Source organism: Molossus molossus, unplaced genomic scaffold, assembly GCF_014108415.1.
Source record: "Molossus molossus isolate mMolMol1 unplaced genomic scaffold, mMolMol1.p scaffold_m16_p_13, whole genome shotgun sequence".
Lineage (NCBI taxonomy): Eukaryota > Metazoa > Chordata > Mammalia > Chiroptera > Molossidae > Molossus > Molossus molossus.
This window is the reverse complement of record NW_023425348.1, coordinates 82,265,811-82,283,831: the sequence shown is the minus strand read 5'-3', so window position 1 is coordinate 82,283,831 and position 18,021 is coordinate 82,265,811. Positions and strand designations below refer to the sequence as shown.

The following is an 18,021-nucleotide window of genomic DNA, read 5'->3' as shown; positions in this document are numbered from 1 at the left end:
ATACTATTATAAGATGCATCCCAACTTCAGATATTAAATGTGGGGAGAAAATTATGTCTTAGAATTGATAAAACAGCATTTCTTCTGCTGTAAACAGTGATATCATTGAAAATTCAGTTTTTCAACCAAACATATATTTAAAATTTTTTTCTTTATTGATTTTAGAGAGAAAGAGGAAGAGGGAGAGAGAGATAGAAATATCAGTGAGAGAGAACATTGATTGGCTACCCCCTACATACCCCCCACTGGGGATTTGGCCCACAACCTGGGCATGTGCCCTGACCAAGAATCAAACTGGTGAGCTTTTGGTGCATAGGTCAACGCTCAACCACTGAGCCATACCAACAGGGCCCAAACATGTATTTTATAGCGTTCTTCTCTTTTTCCTGCTTACATTGTATTCTCTCTTCAGTGGTAGCATGGTTTCAAGTGTCTTAAGTGTGGTGATTATAGGCCTTGTCTAGGCAGGAAACATCATTTAACAGTTGGTTGTCCTGGGTGGGAAAGGTAGCAAGCCAGGTTGACAGGGCTTCTGCTGTATCTCTTCTTCAGGCTGTTAAGAGGAAATGGTTCCACGAGCCACTTGTTGGGATAAAGTGACTGCACATGACTATACCTAAGGCCAGCTGGTTTTAATAACAGTGAATTGAATTAACTCAATTGTAAAAGATTGGTAGTTGCTGACCTTATTCTACAGATCTGCTTTAAAGAAGAGTCTGGCAGGGAGCCGAAGACCTTTTCCTGGGAGAATCAGGCAAGATGCTGCCTGAGAGGAACAATATGCATTTCTTTTTGAGACGATTTCCTTAGGAATGTATCCCATGGCAGGAGCTTGATTGACTGCCAAGGCACATTTGAGTTGGGAAACAGCATGGTAGACCTGGCAACCTGCAGGGCCCCTGGGCCTCGTTTATTAGATGTTTTTTAACTGGCCCTTATACAAAAAAGGGGAAAGAAATATCTTAGCTAAAATTTAACAGTCAGATTTTATGCAAAAGTCCAGATTTCTGGCTATTTTTAGTACATAGGTACAGCAATACTGAACCTACATTCTACCTTGGATTCACAGTGGCTACATCTGCACTCTTACCTGCCTGGAGCCTGGAAGGTCCTGCAGTATAGCATAGTGATTTGAAGCATTTTGGAGTTAACAGACCTTCACAGGTGTCTTGGCACTGTCACTTGATAGCTGTGTGCCATACAACCTAGTTTTCTCATGTATGTATAATAATACCTACCTTTCCAGGTTGTGGTGAAGTTTAAATAAAGAAATATATGCAAAGTGCTTAGTATTTCCGTGAGTGCTCAATAAAATGTGTATATCACATATAATCAGTTGAATTTATGATTGGGCTAGATTTTATAATTAGCGATTTTTGTCAGTTGTTAAGAGAATCCCAGGAATTCTCTTTCTTACAAAAAAGGGTGTGACCAGAGTAGAAGATAGGGGATGTGGATTAGGATGACATGGAGGAAGTAAACGCCAAGATAAATGTTGGCACCACATGATAATCTGTGGTATACCTAATTTTTCCCTCGTGTGTTGATCCTAATCTCCTGTTTGTCACTTGGAGGTAGTGCAAATAGAAATAAGATACGTCTCTGAAGCACTTGTTCATTTCTCACTGAAGAGCAGTATTCTACATAATACAGTGGCCATATCCATTGTGGGTGCTCTGTAGCTCTTCATTTATATATGTCTCTAAGTAGCTTGTAGGAAGGGTGTGATCCTGCATAACAGGTGTTAGCTAGCTGCAAAGGGGGATGTTATTTATCCTTCCCCCATTTTTCCTTATGAATGACCTCTGAGTTGGTAATTGACAGGGATTATTGCCATTTTTTTAATCTCTGCTAGGAGGCTGCTGGAGTCTTCCCTCATTTCATTATCCCGTTATGATGGAGCAGGATCCAGAGAGCACCCAATTTACCCAGACCCAGCGAGGTAAGGCCAAAGTGAGAAATGGCACTAGGTGGGGGGAGGGGCTGCCCTTGGGGTTGCCAACTGTTGGAAGCCCCGTTTTGTGCCTCTCTGGTCCTGGTGCTCTTTTACTCTTGAGTTACAGTTTTGAGACAGGTGGTTCAGGTGATTGGGAAGTATTGCAGGTAAGTGAACAGAAACTCTGGTGGCAGAGTGTTATGACTGAGCTCTTGTCCTGTGGAGCTCATTTCTGTGAATGTGGTGCTAGAAGAGAGACCTGAAGAGGCCACTGGCAGAGTCACAGGATAGAGTATATTCCTTCTCTTCAATCAGAGAGGCTGCTGCCATTCAGATGGACAGCTAAAAGGGAAATAAAAGTTTTTATTAATAGGGAAATTACCTATAAATTCAAACAGACAAAGAATCCTACTTGCTCTCATTTGAGAGAGAATTTAGAATATCCAAAAGCAGAAATCAAGCTCATTTAGTAGTTGAATTTTTTGAGACTATCTGAAGGAAGATGGCTGACAAGTAGAACTGAATATAACAAGTTGGAATTTTGTTCAAATGCTTGACTTATACTGATGAGAAGACATTTGAAAAATTCTTGAAGAGATAAAAAAATTTCAAATGAGTTGAAGACCCGCCTTTACTTGCTACTGGTAACTGAGGACTAAGTTTGGGGTGTTTGAGTTGATGTGTAACATTTATAGTGAGAAGCCCTTTGGGATTGTCACAACCGGACTTACTGATTGTTAATGATCTAAAAAAAGGGATAACCTGCACATTACTTCAGCAATTCCAGAGCACATTGTGAGGCTTTGCCAAAAGAAAAGAGTGATTTATAGTGGTGGGAAAGTCTGGAAAACCTTTAGACCTTTAGACCGAGTTGTTTCTAGAGATATTGAATCATTTTGTTGTTGCCCAATTATGTCATGATACTGAGCGTTCTTTCTGAGTTACTTGTGAAAAGGTTCCCCATTATCCTGTTCCTTTTTCAGACCCCGGAAATGGCAAATCCAAGGATCTGGGAACATGGGGATAGATGACTTTAAAACAGGTAGACAGCTGAGATGGTGACTGAAGCTAGGAAGTTTGTTAGTCTGTAATCATATGGAAAGTAATAAGCCCTAAATAAGAAGAGGAATATTTTGGCATACATCAAATACTCTGAAACACTGATACGGAGAACTTCTTGTAGTTTCTTTTAGAACAGCACTGGGAATCTCATCCCCAGAATTTTTAACCTGACAAAGTTTACCAGTGATTTTAAAGACCATTATTTATCCTCCTTTCATGTTATTTGTTCCTGCTCAGATCTCTTTAACAGAGAAAGTAACATACTTTATAGTGTTGGTATTTTCACATTTTCCCTTTGAACACAAAATAGGTGTTTTTGAAGGGGAAACTATTCTTCCTTGAAGAAAACTTGACGGTTTATTTAAACATTTAAAATTTTTGCTTGGAACACTTCAGAGTTTGATGGTTGTCCAGCTCTTCAGTAGGAGGATGATTGTTACCTCATTAATGGTGGTTTCATTTCTTTTTTCTCTTAGATTCACCTCACACAATATGTATAGGTCAGAGCATTTGTGAGACATCTCAGCATTCAGATCCTTAGCTTCCCTCTGGATACCCAAAAAGACAAGGATAGGGATGCATTTATAGTTAATAATTGTGCCAAGAATCCTTTTTAAAAAATCATTGCTGCATAGCTTAGGGAATTCCTGTCCTATCGTGAAATTAAACAGTTGGGGTTACCTAGTGCTGAGATTGTGCCCCTACACAAAAGCAAAAATTTACTTATTGTCAGTATCAACATTATTTCTGCTTCTATCACCAACAATATTGTAATTTCCCCATTAGTTAGGGTAGGTTATGAACTAAGGAAAGAATATACTTATGGTCACTTTTCAGAATCAATTCAATTCAAAACAAAACAAAAACAATCTCTATTTTCCTATTGAAACTCTTTTTTTACATTCTTTTCTCATCTGATTGACTTGAGAATTTAAGCAATAATAGTTGATTTCTGCTGGAAGGTTTTTTTATATTTGGTAGATAGGAACATCTCAAGAGCATAGACTTATGTCTGTTGAAATTAGAGGATTCTTGATTCATTTTTGCAAAGTGCATGGGAATGGGGCCCAAATGAATAATGAAAGTTCCATAAGTTGAGACTTTTTTTTTTTTTAATCCTCATCTGAGGACACACTTTTTCATTTATTTTCAGACAGAGTGGAAAGGGGAGATAGAGAGAGAATCATCAATGTGAGAGAGACACATCGATTGGTTGCCTCTCGCACGACCCCGACCAGGGCTGGGGACCAAACTGCAACTGAGGTACGTGCCCTTCAGTGGAATTGAATCTATGACTCTTTGGTCCACGGGCTGATGCTCTAACTGCTTGAGCCAAACTGGCTAGGGCCATAAGTTGAGACTTTTAAGAAGTAATTCTTGTACTCTGACGATATTGGCCAAAGCATCTGTGCATCCCACACCCACCCTCTGTATAAAGATAGCTAGGACTCAGGGGTGCCAAATGCTGCATATGTTTCATGACACAGACTTTTGAGTTGCAAAATTGTCAGCGCCCTGCTTGGAAATTCCATTTGATGGTTGGCCAGAAGACCGCCACCTCTAATGACAGGTGTTTAAGAGGCAGCCTTAGTTCCTATGGCAGTAGACTGCATGATCTCCTTTGGCCTGAGTAGTAGATTTACTGAAGATTTGCCCAGAGACTTTGCCAGGGATAATGAAAGGTCAGGCAGCAAGATGTTTGTAAATACTTTTCCTGCCATTTGGGTATAACTCTTTTATTCCCCTTCTCAATCAGTTTTTCCAGGTTTCCATTAAAAAAGAAAAGATACATACTTTTTTCCTTTTTCTATTTTAATTATAGAAGTTAAGGTCCTCAGGAATCCTCATTAGGATTGCTGTGTTTCCTTTAAATTTTTGTTCTAATTACAGAAAGATATATTTATATACATACTGGTGTATACATACTATTCTTCAATTTTTCCCCCACTTAAAATTTTATTTTAGAGAAGTTTCCTGTGTGCATATAGGGATAATTTATTCTTTTTAATACTCGGTAGTGTTTCTTTGTATGGATATAGTTTGTTAATCTGTAGATGGATATCTGGGGTGTTTCCCAGTTTTTCACTAATTCTAACTCTATATCTATATCTGTATATATATCTGTATTCTTGTGTGTTTCTGTGAGATAAAATTTCTAGTGTAATTATTGAGTCAAAGTGTGTGCCGCAGGCAGGTTTTAAGTCTGGAAATTTCTTAGTAATCTTCTTAATATTATCATATAAAACATTCTGTTATTGTTTGTCTCTCAGACTCTCAGTTAACAGCCTCAAATTATAGAACAGTGCTGTAAAAGATGGAGGAAAAACTTGGGAAAGAAGGGAATGTGGCAATTTCTATGGGACACTAGATGTTTTCATGGAGTAGGAAGACACTAGCAGCTGGATGAATATACATCTAGACTACTACTGAAAATAGACATAGTAAGGAAGGAGAAAAAAAAGACCGTTGCCTTCTGTATTGTTCCGTCCCCATGTAGCCTCTGATGCTCTTTTGTAAGACAGAAAATTTTATTTTTATCCTTTTAGGTTTTTCTAAGTATATTTTACTCTCAGTCTCTATCCTGAATATTTTCTCTGTTAAATATCTATGATTAAATTGTAAGGGAGAATAAGAGATTCAATGAGATCATTTTAAGGAGCTAGAACAAATCTGGAGCATATCTGTTGGAGAAAAAAGGAGTCCTGGTGAAGATGATGCCTTCTAGATTCCTTCTTTAGTCATCTCAGGTTTACTGTCTCCTGGCCTGCTTTCTCATCTGTAAACTAAAAGAAGAGATGACTTGTAGATGATTGCTGTGGTCCTTTCATTTCTTATATTTTGAGTATGGGTGATTGAGGGAAAGCTGTGAGTCTGGAAAGGGCACCCTGAGAAACTAAAAGGGGACCCTTAAGAAACTAAAAGAAATGTCCAGTATTATTCTCTTGGGAGGGGGCAGCTGTTGATCAGATGAGGACTGATTAAACAGTCTCTTTGCCTTATCTCAAAACAGAAACTCTGGTGATAATCTGATAAGCACAGTGTGCAGCACAAACCTCCTGGTGAGTTAAATGCCCTTTATTTTTCATGTCTCCGGAGTTTGCCTCAGCAGGGAGATGCCATGGGAGAACTGGATTTATTGTCTTTCACAGTTTTCCCCACATTAGTGCTAGTTTGTGTTTGTCCATCTCTGTCTCTCTCAGATTATCTCCTGCTGCATACTACGCTCAGAGGATGATCCAGTATCTCTCACGGAGAGACAGTATTCGCCAGCGCTCCATGCGCTACCAACAGAATCGTCTTCGTTCTTCCACCTCCTCCTCTTCCTCAGACAACCAGGGTCCATCAGTAGAGGGAACCGACTTGGAATTTGAGGACTTTGAGTAAGTACACACTCAGCTTGCTTTCTTCCCTCTGCTTCTGAGCTGGGAGTGCTTCCAGAGTAACCACCGTCCGAGCTGCAGTGGTTGACATTCTTACTTAAACCCCTAAGTTACTCTTTGTGAGTAATAGGATGGGGTGAGGACCGAGGGTTAAAAGGCCCAGGACACCCCCAACCCTGGCAGTTGCATTGCCGAGTCACCAGAGCCTGTGGGAAGAGGCAGTCCATTGGGCTCCAGGCCAGACTGACTGGGAGAAGATGGCTGTTGCTGTGCAGGCAACACTTCTATTTCCCTTTTGTGTGAACAGTGACTGTGGAACTGCATCCCATGGACTGGTCAGACACCAGGCAGGAAGCTTGGTGTTTTTTCTCTTAAGCAGAGTAGGTATTGAGAGACTGAAAAGAAAATACCTGGATTTTCCTAAAAGTTGAGTTCTCTTAGAATCCTTGATCACACTGGTACTTTGAGATTTTACTCCCTTACCTAAACTTTCTCCTTCTTTCTCCACCCCCAGTAAGGATCTTTTGAAAGTTGCCTGTCAGATTAATGTGGTGGGTTGAGAGGTGATTCCTTCCTTTTCTGGTCTTTTTAGTTGGTGGTGGGGAAACAGGGTGAGAAGGAGCAGGATTGGCCCCGGCCTCCAGAATTCAAGCTCCCCAATCTGACTTCTGGGTTTTGCCTTCTCTGACCTGCTGCTATTCCTGACTTCTCTAGCCATGCCTTATATTTCTTTCCATTCTGAGCTTTTCTGGCTTGTATCAGATTGGACATTTGGCTTCTGTTTTGATTCCTGTATTTTAATATTCTCAAACATGTAAAACAAGAGAGAGAAAAGGGTGGTTAAGGATTTTTTTTTTCCTCCTTTTTTGCTGGCAGTATTGGAATAGGACAACCTGCCGGTCATTTTTCTTTTTTCTCTCCCATCTTGCCATAGCCTGGTCAGGTCTAGGATCTTAAGAGTTCTTGCCTTCCTTCAACCTTCCTCTTCCATGAGCTGAATGTATAGTTCCCCAGGTGCCATCTTGCAGCAGAGCTTTATGATAGGTTTGAGAAATCTCTTTGCCAGAAAGGGCGAAAAAGGTGGGAACAACCTTTGGACCAGTTCACCTTCCTGATGTGATACTTAAAAGCACTCTAGCAACTGTGTACTTGGAAGCAACAGGAAGACTAAATGGGGAATTCATTAATCTGAGGAAGAAGTAGATGTGAAAGAAATTCAGAGATGCTCTGAAGCACTGTGGTGTGGCAAATGGAACAGAGGTGGTGGCCTCTGGCATCGACTGTGAGAGAAGAGCTAGCTACTCTCTGACTTAGCATGCATCATTCTCCCTTCATCCCCTCTAGGGCATGATGGGTGCACGTAGTGGCATGTATCTCCATTCCCTTTACACGGCAGACACCTGTAGAGAACTATGTTCCCTGTAAATATGATGATTTTTCCAACACTGGGGTCTATTTAGGGAAGCAGTTTCAGTGTACCCACCAAGACTGCTGGGACTTAGTGCTGCTCAAAAGGCTCAGTAATCCTGTGGGGCTCTGGGAGTCAGTACAGATTGCCTAGCCCCCTCTCCATGCATGCTTGGAAGGCATTGTTATCTTCTGCACTGGTGGGACGTGGGGTTCATGCCTTTGAGCTGTATCTTGCCTCGTGACTTGTCCTTCACCATGGAGTTCTGGGTTAGTTTAAAATGTTCTGTTCTCATCTTACTTTCTCTTTCTTCTGCTACCACCTCCTCCCTTTCCCCTCCTTCCCCCTCAATTTTCCTATGTCAGACTGCCTCCTCCTTGTGCTCCCCACAGCCCACCTGTGCTCTCATCTCCCCTTGGCTTCAGCACGACCTGAATTTACATCGCCTTCTTCACCTTCCATTCACTGACTAACTTACCAGTGTTGTTTCCTAGGGGTCTTGTATTGTTCTCTGGTTAGTAACTGTGGGCTGGTTTCTCTAATGTCCCTCTGAAAGTCCCTCCCCTGGGTGTTTACCTGTCTTTTAGGGCTGATACAAACTGGAATCTTGTTTTTAATAGTAGCTGTGGATTGGCCACCTCAGTACAGTATTAGTAGTCCAGGTCTTCTAATGAAGGATGTTGCTGGCTGGTTTGTGCTCATTTACTAGTCTGTTCCTCTACCTCTGCATCCTTCCTTGCCCTCTTCTCCCCACTGAAAACTGAGAGCTGTTTGTGGTTGCTCCTCTTCTCTTAATATCTAAGTGCTCTGAGGAGGGAGAGAGTGAGAAATTAGGGAATGTGCTAGCCCATTTTAATTTTTCTGTCCCAGGCCTTTCCCTTAACTGTAATAATTAGAAGGAAAGTTAGAGGCATAAACAGTCATAATTTACTTTTTTTTTTTTTTTCCCAGATAAGTTAGACATGGCCTAAAATCCTCCTAACACATTTAAGGTACCATTAAAAGAAACTGTTCTTGCCCAGCTAGTGTGGCTCAGTTGTTGAGCGTTGATCCATGTGCCAAGAGGTCGCCGGTTCGATTCCCGGTCAGGGCACATGCCCAGGTTGTGGGCCCGATCCCCAGCGGGGGGCATGCAGGAGGCGGCCAGTCGATGTTCTCTCTCATCAATGTTTCTCTCTCTCTCTCCCCCTCTCCCTTCCTCTCTCTCTAAAATCAGTAAAGAAAAAAAAGAAAAAGAAACTGTTCTGTTGTATTTCCTCACCTTCACCAGCATATCCTGCTCTTGCTTTGCCACCCCACTTTGACCTCTTTAGTTAGCTTCCTTAGATCATTTCATTATTTTCTAGCTTGTCCCATCCAGGTGTGTAGCATCCCCAGAAAATGAAGGAGAGTCATTACTCAGATCCATTATTTTGATTCTCTTTCATCGTCCATTGAATGAAAGGTGTCAGATGTAATTTTCATATGTATACTAGTTTATAACACATAAAACATTTGTAGTATATATAAATATGTTAATATATTTTAATATATCTATATTAATTTTCACCTAAAGATATTCCTCTATTGATTTTTTTCAGTTAGAGTGGGAGGGAGGAAAAGAGAGAGAGAGAGAGAGAGAGAGAGAGAGAGAGAGAGAAAAACATCAATGTGAGAAAAATACATTGATTGGTTGCCCCAACTGGGGCTGGAGATCAAACTGCAACTGAGGTATGTGCCCTTAGCTAGAATCAAACCCGTGACTCTTTGGTCCATGGGCTGACACTCTAACCACTGAGCAAAACTAGTCAGGGCTATAATTTTTATTTTATTTTTTTAAATCTTGTTTAATCCTTACAGTAACTCAATGAGATATTTACTTCGTTGTGGTGTTCTAAATAAGGACACTAAGACCTCACCAAAATCAGACGTGTCTAAGATGAGCATACAGGAGCAAGCATATTTAGTATCTTGACTGCTATTGTCCTGCACACTTAAAAGCCTCTAAAAATGCCTGGCTGGTGTAGCTCAGTGGTTGAGTGCTGACCCATGCACCAAGAGGTTGCCGGTTTGATTCCCGGTCAGGGCATATGCCCAGGTTGTGGGCCAAATCCCCATTGGGGGGCATGCAGGAGGCAGCCAGTCGATGTTCTCTCTCATCAATGTTTCTATCTCTCCCTCTCCCTTCCTCTCTCTCTAAAAATCAATAAAAGAAAAAAAACTGAAGAAGAAAAAAAAGAAAATTCCCATTCTTACTTTTACTATCTCTTTGGAAAGAAGGAGGGAGGGCTTTTATGAAGCCCAGGTCAGGTACTGTGTCCCAGTAGTTGCTAGAGCCTGCAAAAGAGGTGGTGTATGTGACTTTAAGACTGTTGTTCCAGCCCTGGCCGGTTTGGCTCAGCGGTTAGAGCGTTGGCCTGCGGTCCTGAGAGACCCGGGTTCGGTTCCCGCTAAGGGCGCGCACCTCGGTTGCAGTTTGTCCCCGGCCCTGGTCGGTTGTGCGGGTGGCAGCCACTCGATGTGTTCCTTTCACATCGATGTTTCTCTCTCTCTTCCTCTCTCTCCCTCCCACTCTACCTGAACAAAAAATGGAAAAATGTCCTCGAGTGAGGATTAAAAAAAAAAAAAAAAAAAGACTGTTGTTCCAGCTCTCCTCGCCCCCTTCCACATTTTTTCCTTTTTAAATATTTTTATTTTTATTTATTTTTATTTTAGAGAGGAAGGGAGAGGGAGAGAGAGAGAGAAACATCAATGAGAGAGAACATTGATTGGCCACCTCCTGCATGCCCCTTTCTGAGCCACACTGGCCAAGCCACATTTTTTCTGTTATTCTAAATGTACTTGTGATCCCAGAATCATGCCTAGCTCATGTTTCTGCCCTTTCTGACTCTTTGTAGCTGCCTTATTTTCCAAGGCAAAGGGGATACCCTGAGCTCATGACAGTCAGAAGTACAGAAGCTTCAGATTAGATTAGTCACAAATACCCCACTGCACATACCAGCCACTAGGTAATTATATTCAACTTCTTTTTTTTTTTTTTTTTTTAATTTTTTACTTACAAGTAACATCTCAACTTCTTAAAAATTGTTGCTAGCACAGGAGGGAACAAGTCCTTCATTCACCAGTGGTTCTCAACCTTCCTAATGCCGTGACCGTTTAATACAGTTCCTTATGTTATATGTGGGCGTATCTGCATGTGGGCAGACCCGCCTAGAGAGGTATAGAGGAGCCGTGTCTCAGTTCCTACGACTATTGGAAATATGTGTTTTCCGATGGTCTTAGGCGACCCCTGTGAAAGGGTTGTTCGACCCCCATAGGGGTCGCGACCCACGGGTTGAGAACCGCTGTTCATTCACAGTTGTGACACTAGGCTGTACTCTGGAAAGACATCTCAGTGAGAATTTCTAGTCTTTCAGCCTCATGATGAAGTCTCTTTAGGACTATTACATTTATTTTCTTCATTCTTCTAATTTATCTGGTTGTATTTGATTCCCTTAACTCAGAAATCCATATTGTGATCTGAAGTGCAAACACATTTCATTTGAGAATGACTGTCATTTCTGGGTGCCCGAGATGGGTCTGGTTTCTCAATTTGGCATGCTGCAGTACCACATACACATGTACAGAGGAGCTTCATGCAGCCAGAGCTTCTCCTTTTATGGTCCCCTTGATAGACACCTCTGACAAAGAAGTCATTAAAAGGTTATCTTGGTATAGGATGTAGTTGAGGAGTGTTCTGAAGGCAGTCACTCAGTTCTGCCATCTGATTGGGTGTGGCATAGGGGGAGTTGCTTGCCTTTAGTTCAGAATTTAATATTGTCCATTAGCCCTTTGGCATAACTGAAATTTAGTTGAGCCATCGTAAAGAAAATATGTTAGAAATAAGGTCATTCTGCTATTGCCTGTTTATCAATGAAATTTGACAGCTTTGTGAGACTCATACTTTAAGTTCTTGTGACTGGCTAGAAATTACAGTGGAGTGAAGCCAGCCATATATCCTTGGTAGTACTTGTTCCTGCTCTCTCCTTATACCCAGAATTTCCAGGACCCTTGTGGGAGTCGGTGACTACTATAGCAAATATATAACTTGTGGCTAAGAAAGAGAAGGGTAAGTTTTTAGAGAGAGAGATGTGTCTACTTTATTTTGAAATGGAGTTGACCTGTCTCTTTCTTTGACTTACAAACCATAGACTCTTTTTTTTTAATCCTCAGCCAAGGATATTTTTCCCATTGATTTTCAGATAGAATGGGAGGGGTGGAGGAAGGGAGAGAAAGAGAAACATCAATTGGTTGCCTCCTGCACAACCCCAACCAGGGCCGGGGATCGAACGGCAACTGAGGTATGTGCCCTTGACTGGAATCGAACCCAAGAATCTTTGGTCCGCAGGCCGAAAATGACCGCTAAGCCAGACCCACCAGGGCGAACCATAGACTCTTTAATATTAGAAGTGCAAGAGAAACTCTAAGGAAACACATTGTAAAGTTACTATTCTCTTTACATACTAGAACCTGCTAAAGCAGTTGAGAATCAGGCAACTGAGTGACAGTATTATACAGAAGCAGTTCTTAAAGTGTGATGAGATAAGAAACTATCCCCTTTATTTTTACCAGAGGGTTTTAAATAATTTCATTTACTTGTGTTTTGTGGTAGCTGATTGTTTTTACAGAGTAGGCTTATAAAAGGGAAAGGTTTAAGTCTCAAAATAGGACCTTTCTCTAGGTATACTTAGGAGAAAGGCAAATAAATGCACAGTCATTGAAATATGAAAAAACATGGAGTATTTCAGGAACTCGCTTGTTGTTAAGTATGGCTAGACTGTAGTGTCCAAGATATTTGACGGATGAGCCCCAAGAGTTAAAGTGGCATCAGATATTAGAGAGCCTTTTGTGCCTTACAAGGGAGGTGAACTTTATTCTGTAGGTGATAGGGGGTCATTGAAGAGCTTTAAGGTATGGAATAACATGATCAGATTTTTACATAAATGTCTTACAAGATAGACTGTAACAGGATACCACTGAAGTACAGGACAGCACTGTATGAAGGCAGAGTATTTGAGAGGATGTGAGAAGACTTCATGGATTTCAGCTGGGTGTGAAGACTGCATAAGGACTTTGATGAATTGACGTGGAGGATGGGGATAGGGAAGGAGATTCTAGACCAGTGGTTCTCAACCTGTGGGTCGTGACCCCTTTGAGGGGGGAGGTCAAATGACCCTTTCACAGGGGTTGCCTAAGACATAACAGTAGCAAAATTACAGTTATGAAGTAGCAGTGAAAATAATTTTATGGTTGGGGGTCACCACAACATGAGGAGCTGTATTAAAGGGTCGCAGCATTAGGAAGGTTGAGAACCACTGCTCTAGACAAAGGGGAAAGCTTAAACAGGAGATTTACAGAGTTTATTTGGGGACCCCGACTAGATCTGTAGCTAGAGCTAAGGAGTGTTTATAATATGAATGAGAGGATCAGAAAAGCCTGAGCTAATGGAGGGCCTGGAATGCCTGGCTAAGAAGTTTGTACTTTATTTTTGCCTGGGGACAGCCATTAATCAATATGCATGTTAGGCTAACTGACAGCATTGGTTAGGGTGACCTAAAGTGACAAGTATATGGATGCAGGAAAACCAATTTGAAACCTGTAGGCAAAGTATAGGTGAGAACATATGAGAACTAAATGTTAAGTATTGTGTGTAAGAGGCCTTGGTGTCTTAAGAGTGGGACCTGTCTGTGAATGTTTCAGTGGGAATGAGCTGCCTAGCTGTCTCACTTTTTCTCTAAATAAAATGTCCCAAGTCCTTTTTAACTCTTACTGGAATCAATTTTAAATGAAGTTTATAAAATAGCAAAGTGACTCCTAGTACAGCTGTGATTGGAACTGGGATTAATTAATTGTTAATGCCCGCTGACTCCCACAGGCTGACAACTATTGGCTAGGGTGTAGTGGGTTCTAGTTTTGGCTGAGTTTGTGATTTGTCATTTGTCCTTGGGCAAGTCTCTTGCCCACCCTAAGCTTCAGTGTCGGATCTGTAAAATAAGATTAGATTATCTCTCAAATTTCTTTTAGCACTAAATTTTTTGCATCTTATTGGACTTAACTACCTTAGAAGAACTTCCCTTGTACTCAGCAGAGGTAGAATAATGAAAAGTCTCAGAAAAGTGAGCAAGACTTCATGATGATCAGAAATAGGATATCTGGCCCAGCCCGTATGGCTCAGTGGTTGAGTGTCAACCCATGCACCAAGAGGTCACCAGTTCAATTCCCGGTCAGGGCACATGCCAGGTTGTGGGCCTGATCCCCAGTTTCCCTCTCCCTTCCTTCCCCTCTCTCTCTCTAAAAATCAATAAAGAAGAAAAAAAAGAAAGAAAGAAAAGAAATAGGATATCTGATCCCTGGCCAGTGTGATTCAGTGGTTAGGGTCATGTGTTCAATTCTTATTCAAGGGCATGTACCTGGGTTGCATGTTCAGTCCCCAGCCCTGGTCTAGGCATGTGTGGGAGGCAACCAATCCATGTGTCTCTCACATCGCTGTTTCCTCTCTCTCTCTCTCTCTCTCTCTCTCTCTCTCTCTCTCCCCCTCTCTCCCCCACCCTCTCTTCTTTACACTCTAAGAATCAATGGATAAAATATCCTTAGGTGAGGATTAACAAACAAACAAACAAACAAACAAATAGGCTATCTGGTACCTTTAGGGCCCCTAAATATTTATAAAATATATGCCTACCTGAATTCTAGCTCTTTATTGAGGATTTTGAGCCTATTGCTTAGAAATATGTAATATTGCTCAGCAGCTTTAGAATTAGTACTCTTTCTGTGCAAGTAAAATATATATGAATATTTATTATGAGGAATGCAGAAGAGAAAGAAAAGGGACTATGTCTAGATTTTGCTTGGACTTAGAATGGGAAAATACAGAAGGAAAGACTTAAACACTCAAGATGGGGGTCGGGGGTACATAACCTCCTAGAGATGTATTTATTTTTTAATATAAAATGCACAATAGGGCTGGTGTAGATCCGTTGGTTGAGCATCATCTCATGCACCAAAAAGTCGCCAGTTCAGTTCCTGGTCAGGGCACATGCCCAGGTTGCAGGTTCGGTTCCCGGTCAGGAGTGTATTTTTAAAAATGTACAATAGGAATATGGATTTTCATAATGTATGCAGTTGAAATTAAAGGTAAAATAAACAGGGAGAGGAATTTATAAGTGGTAATTATTTGTTATATCAATAATCCTTAGAGAAAAATTAAGGCTTTGCAGGTACAAGAGACCTATGTTTTTAGGTATTCCCTGTGAATGTTATCAGCTGGGGCTGGGCCAGGGCCTTGCTCCCAGAAATCTAAACACTTGCATGTATGCATGGTCAGGCTGTAGAGGTGGCCTCAGTTTCTAACTGCACTTCAGTAAGGAAAGGACTTGGCCAAGGTCTCTGTGCCATCCAGGGACAGGAATTCCGACTAGGCCTTCTGTTGTCTGGAGATTGAGGAGAAAGAGAAGAGCGTAGGGAAACAAGTATTTTTTTAATAGTCTAATTTCAGCAGTCATCTGTGTATTGTCAAGAGGACAATGGCCTTTTGAGGTATTTGCTGCAAGAACTTCATTTATAAAGGCCCGAGTCAGAGCCATTTGTCACTGAGGAGTAATGACAACCTGTCTGGTCAGGATTCAGACAGCAGACTGTAGGTGTGTTGTTCATTCCTTTAAATTATAGCCTCTTTCCGGCAATTTATTCCAGGCATTTAGCAAGAGTTGCTGCTATGTTTCTCTCTTGTTCCAGAGATGTATTTTCTTGAGTATTTGGCACTTGTCTTAGATGCTTGATTGTTTGAAGGGTGTTTTTTCCCTTATAAAATCTTTTACAATAGAATCTTACTTTTATTTTTCCCTCTCTTCTCCAAATACCCCTCTGAGAATTAATCAAGAGATACATAGAGTTCAACAACTGGGAAAGCCATTAATAACTCAGCCAGCATCTATCCTGCTGGCTTAAAGGCAGCTTCTAGTTTCTGGTTGATGAGGATTTCTCTGGTGTTTCCCAGTGAAATATTCTGGTGAGAAGGTGTCCTCCTGTGATGGAGGAGCAGCACCAGCATATCTGCACACTCTGGTCTTCACCATTTTGTGTGATTTTTTTTTTTTCTTATTTAAATCCTCACCTGAGGATATTTTTTATTTATTTTTAGATAGAGTGGGAGGGAGGGGTAGGGAGAGGGAGAGAGAGAAACATCAGTGTGAGAGAGACACATCAATTGGTTGCCTCCTGCACAACCTCAACCAGGGCTGGGAAGGAACCAAAACCGAGGTATGTGCCCTTGACGGGACTGGGGCCTGCGACTCTTTGGTCCAAGGGCCGACGCTCTAATTGCTGAGCCAAACCGGCCAGGGCACCATTTTTGTTTATTAAGCCCCCCTTGTAAAGTACATGAGCTATGTTAGGCCCCAGTATTTAGCACCCTCCTCTATCCCTAAGATAACCTCTCTCTGGGTCTTTCTTTTTTCCACTGTTCATCTATAAAACATCTTCCAATTCACTCTTATTGTCTCTACTGACCGGTTTTGCCTCCTTCATCTTATGGAACCATGCTTCATGTTGATCTTGTACTAGCACTGAAGTGAGTGGCAGAGTCTGTGTAGTTTTCTAAAAACATTATTTTAAGTACTTTTAATTTTTGCTCTTGGAACTTTTACCAATTTTCCTTTCCCTTCCTTCTAACCTCCCCTCCTTGCAAATATCCTATGTGTTGAAATTTGTTTGCCCATCTCAACTCCCTATTTCTGAATTCTCCCTTCTTTCTAGACTATAGAACCTGAAATCATTAGTTGCTCTTTTCATCTCTAGTTTATTTGAAGCTGTGCCTTTAGTCAGAATTTTTGTGTGCCAGCACTAAAACCCAGGATCTTTTCCCCTCTTCTTACCTAATTTGTTTTTGGTTGGACATTCTGACCTTTGCCACCTTACCCATTTCTGTTTCTGAGTTTTTTTTCTTGTCAGTAAATGTTTGAACTTTTTTTGTTATAGGCTGTTTTCTCCTAGATGTCTTTGTTTTTCTCACACAGGCACAGCATATCATTTGTGTGTTCACTGTTTCACATTTTTCTAATCATTCTGGGTCCCATTCTGTCATCTCTCCTTCTTTCTTAGGGTTTTAACATGGTCAATTTGAAGTCTTTTCTACATATCATTGAGATGGTATTGCATTTCTCCTTCTTGTTGTTTGTTAAGTTGTTAAGCTGGGGACCAGCAAATAAATCTCCACTCACTTACTGTATTACCTCTTTTATTTTATTTTAGTTTTTTATTTATAGATTTGCGAGAGAGAGAAATAATTGATTTGTTGTCCTAATAATTTATGTATCTATTGGTTGATTCTTGTATGTGCCCTGACCGGGTATTGAACCTGCAACCTTGGCATATCAGGACAGTGCTCTAAGCAACTAAATTACCTAGCAGGTTACCTCTTTTATGATGCCTAGTGTAACTATCAGCCTGAGACATTGCTTATATCTGAGCCAGCTAATCTTATTCTTATTTTCATATATCTATCTCCTCCAGTAATCTCTAAACACTGAGAAGCAGAAGCTGTTATCTCTGGCCATGTTTCGCATCTCTCCTTTTTTAAAAAGAAAAAAATAAATTTGATCACAGAGAGGAAGGGAGAGAGAGAGGAAGGGAGAGAGAGAAACATCCATCGGGTGCCTCCTGAACATGCCCCGACTGGGGATTGAACCGAAACTTGGTTATGTGCCCTGACTGGGAATCAAACCCACCTCCTTCTGGTGAACGGGAGGACACTCCAACCAACTGAGCGGCACTGGCCAGAGCAGTCCCTCCCTTTTTTTAATGGAGGGAGAAGCTGAATCAGAAAGAAGTTGATTGCTTTTAGGTGTTTTTAAAAATATGTTTTTAATGATTTGTTTTTTCTAGAGAGAGAGGAAGGGAGAGACAGATAGAAACATCTATGTGAGAGAGGTACATCAGCTGGCTGCCTCCTGCACACCCCCTACTGGGGATGGAGCCCGTAACCCTGGGCATTGTGTCCTGACCAGAAATCAAACTGGGTCCTCTCAGTCCATGGGACAACACTCAATCCACTGAGCCACACTGGCCAGCCTGTTTTTAGGTTTTAATAACAATCAAAGAGGCTTGTGAAATATGTCATAGGAGCCCAAATTTTTCTCCAGCTCTGATGTTTGTCCATTTTTCTAAGTTGTCTTTTAGTGTCCTTTTACCATCAAGCTCTGTGTCATGATGGGCACTGG

General features: G+C 41.2%; 1 protein-coding gene across 21 annotated transcripts in view; it reads left to right on the top strand.

The window, feature by feature from the left end:
* The window catches only part of AMBRA1 (autophagy and beclin 1 regulator 1), a 197,095-nt gene that overhangs the window by 75,321 nt on the left and 103,753 nt on the right, over positions 1 to 18,021 (top strand). For 19 of the 21 annotated variants that reach the window (XM_036259716.1, XM_036259714.1, XM_036259703.1 and 16 more), the window contains 2 exons: positions 1,856 to 1,942; positions 6,199 to 6,378. In XM_036259716.1, the coding sequence (XP_036115609.1) occupies positions 1,856 to 1,942; positions 6,199 to 6,378 (267 nt within the window). The remainder of the gene's footprint in view (positions 1 to 1,855; positions 1,943 to 6,198; positions 6,379 to 18,021) is intronic. The other 2 variants (XM_036259708.1, XM_036259710.1) reach the window with 1 other exon arrangement.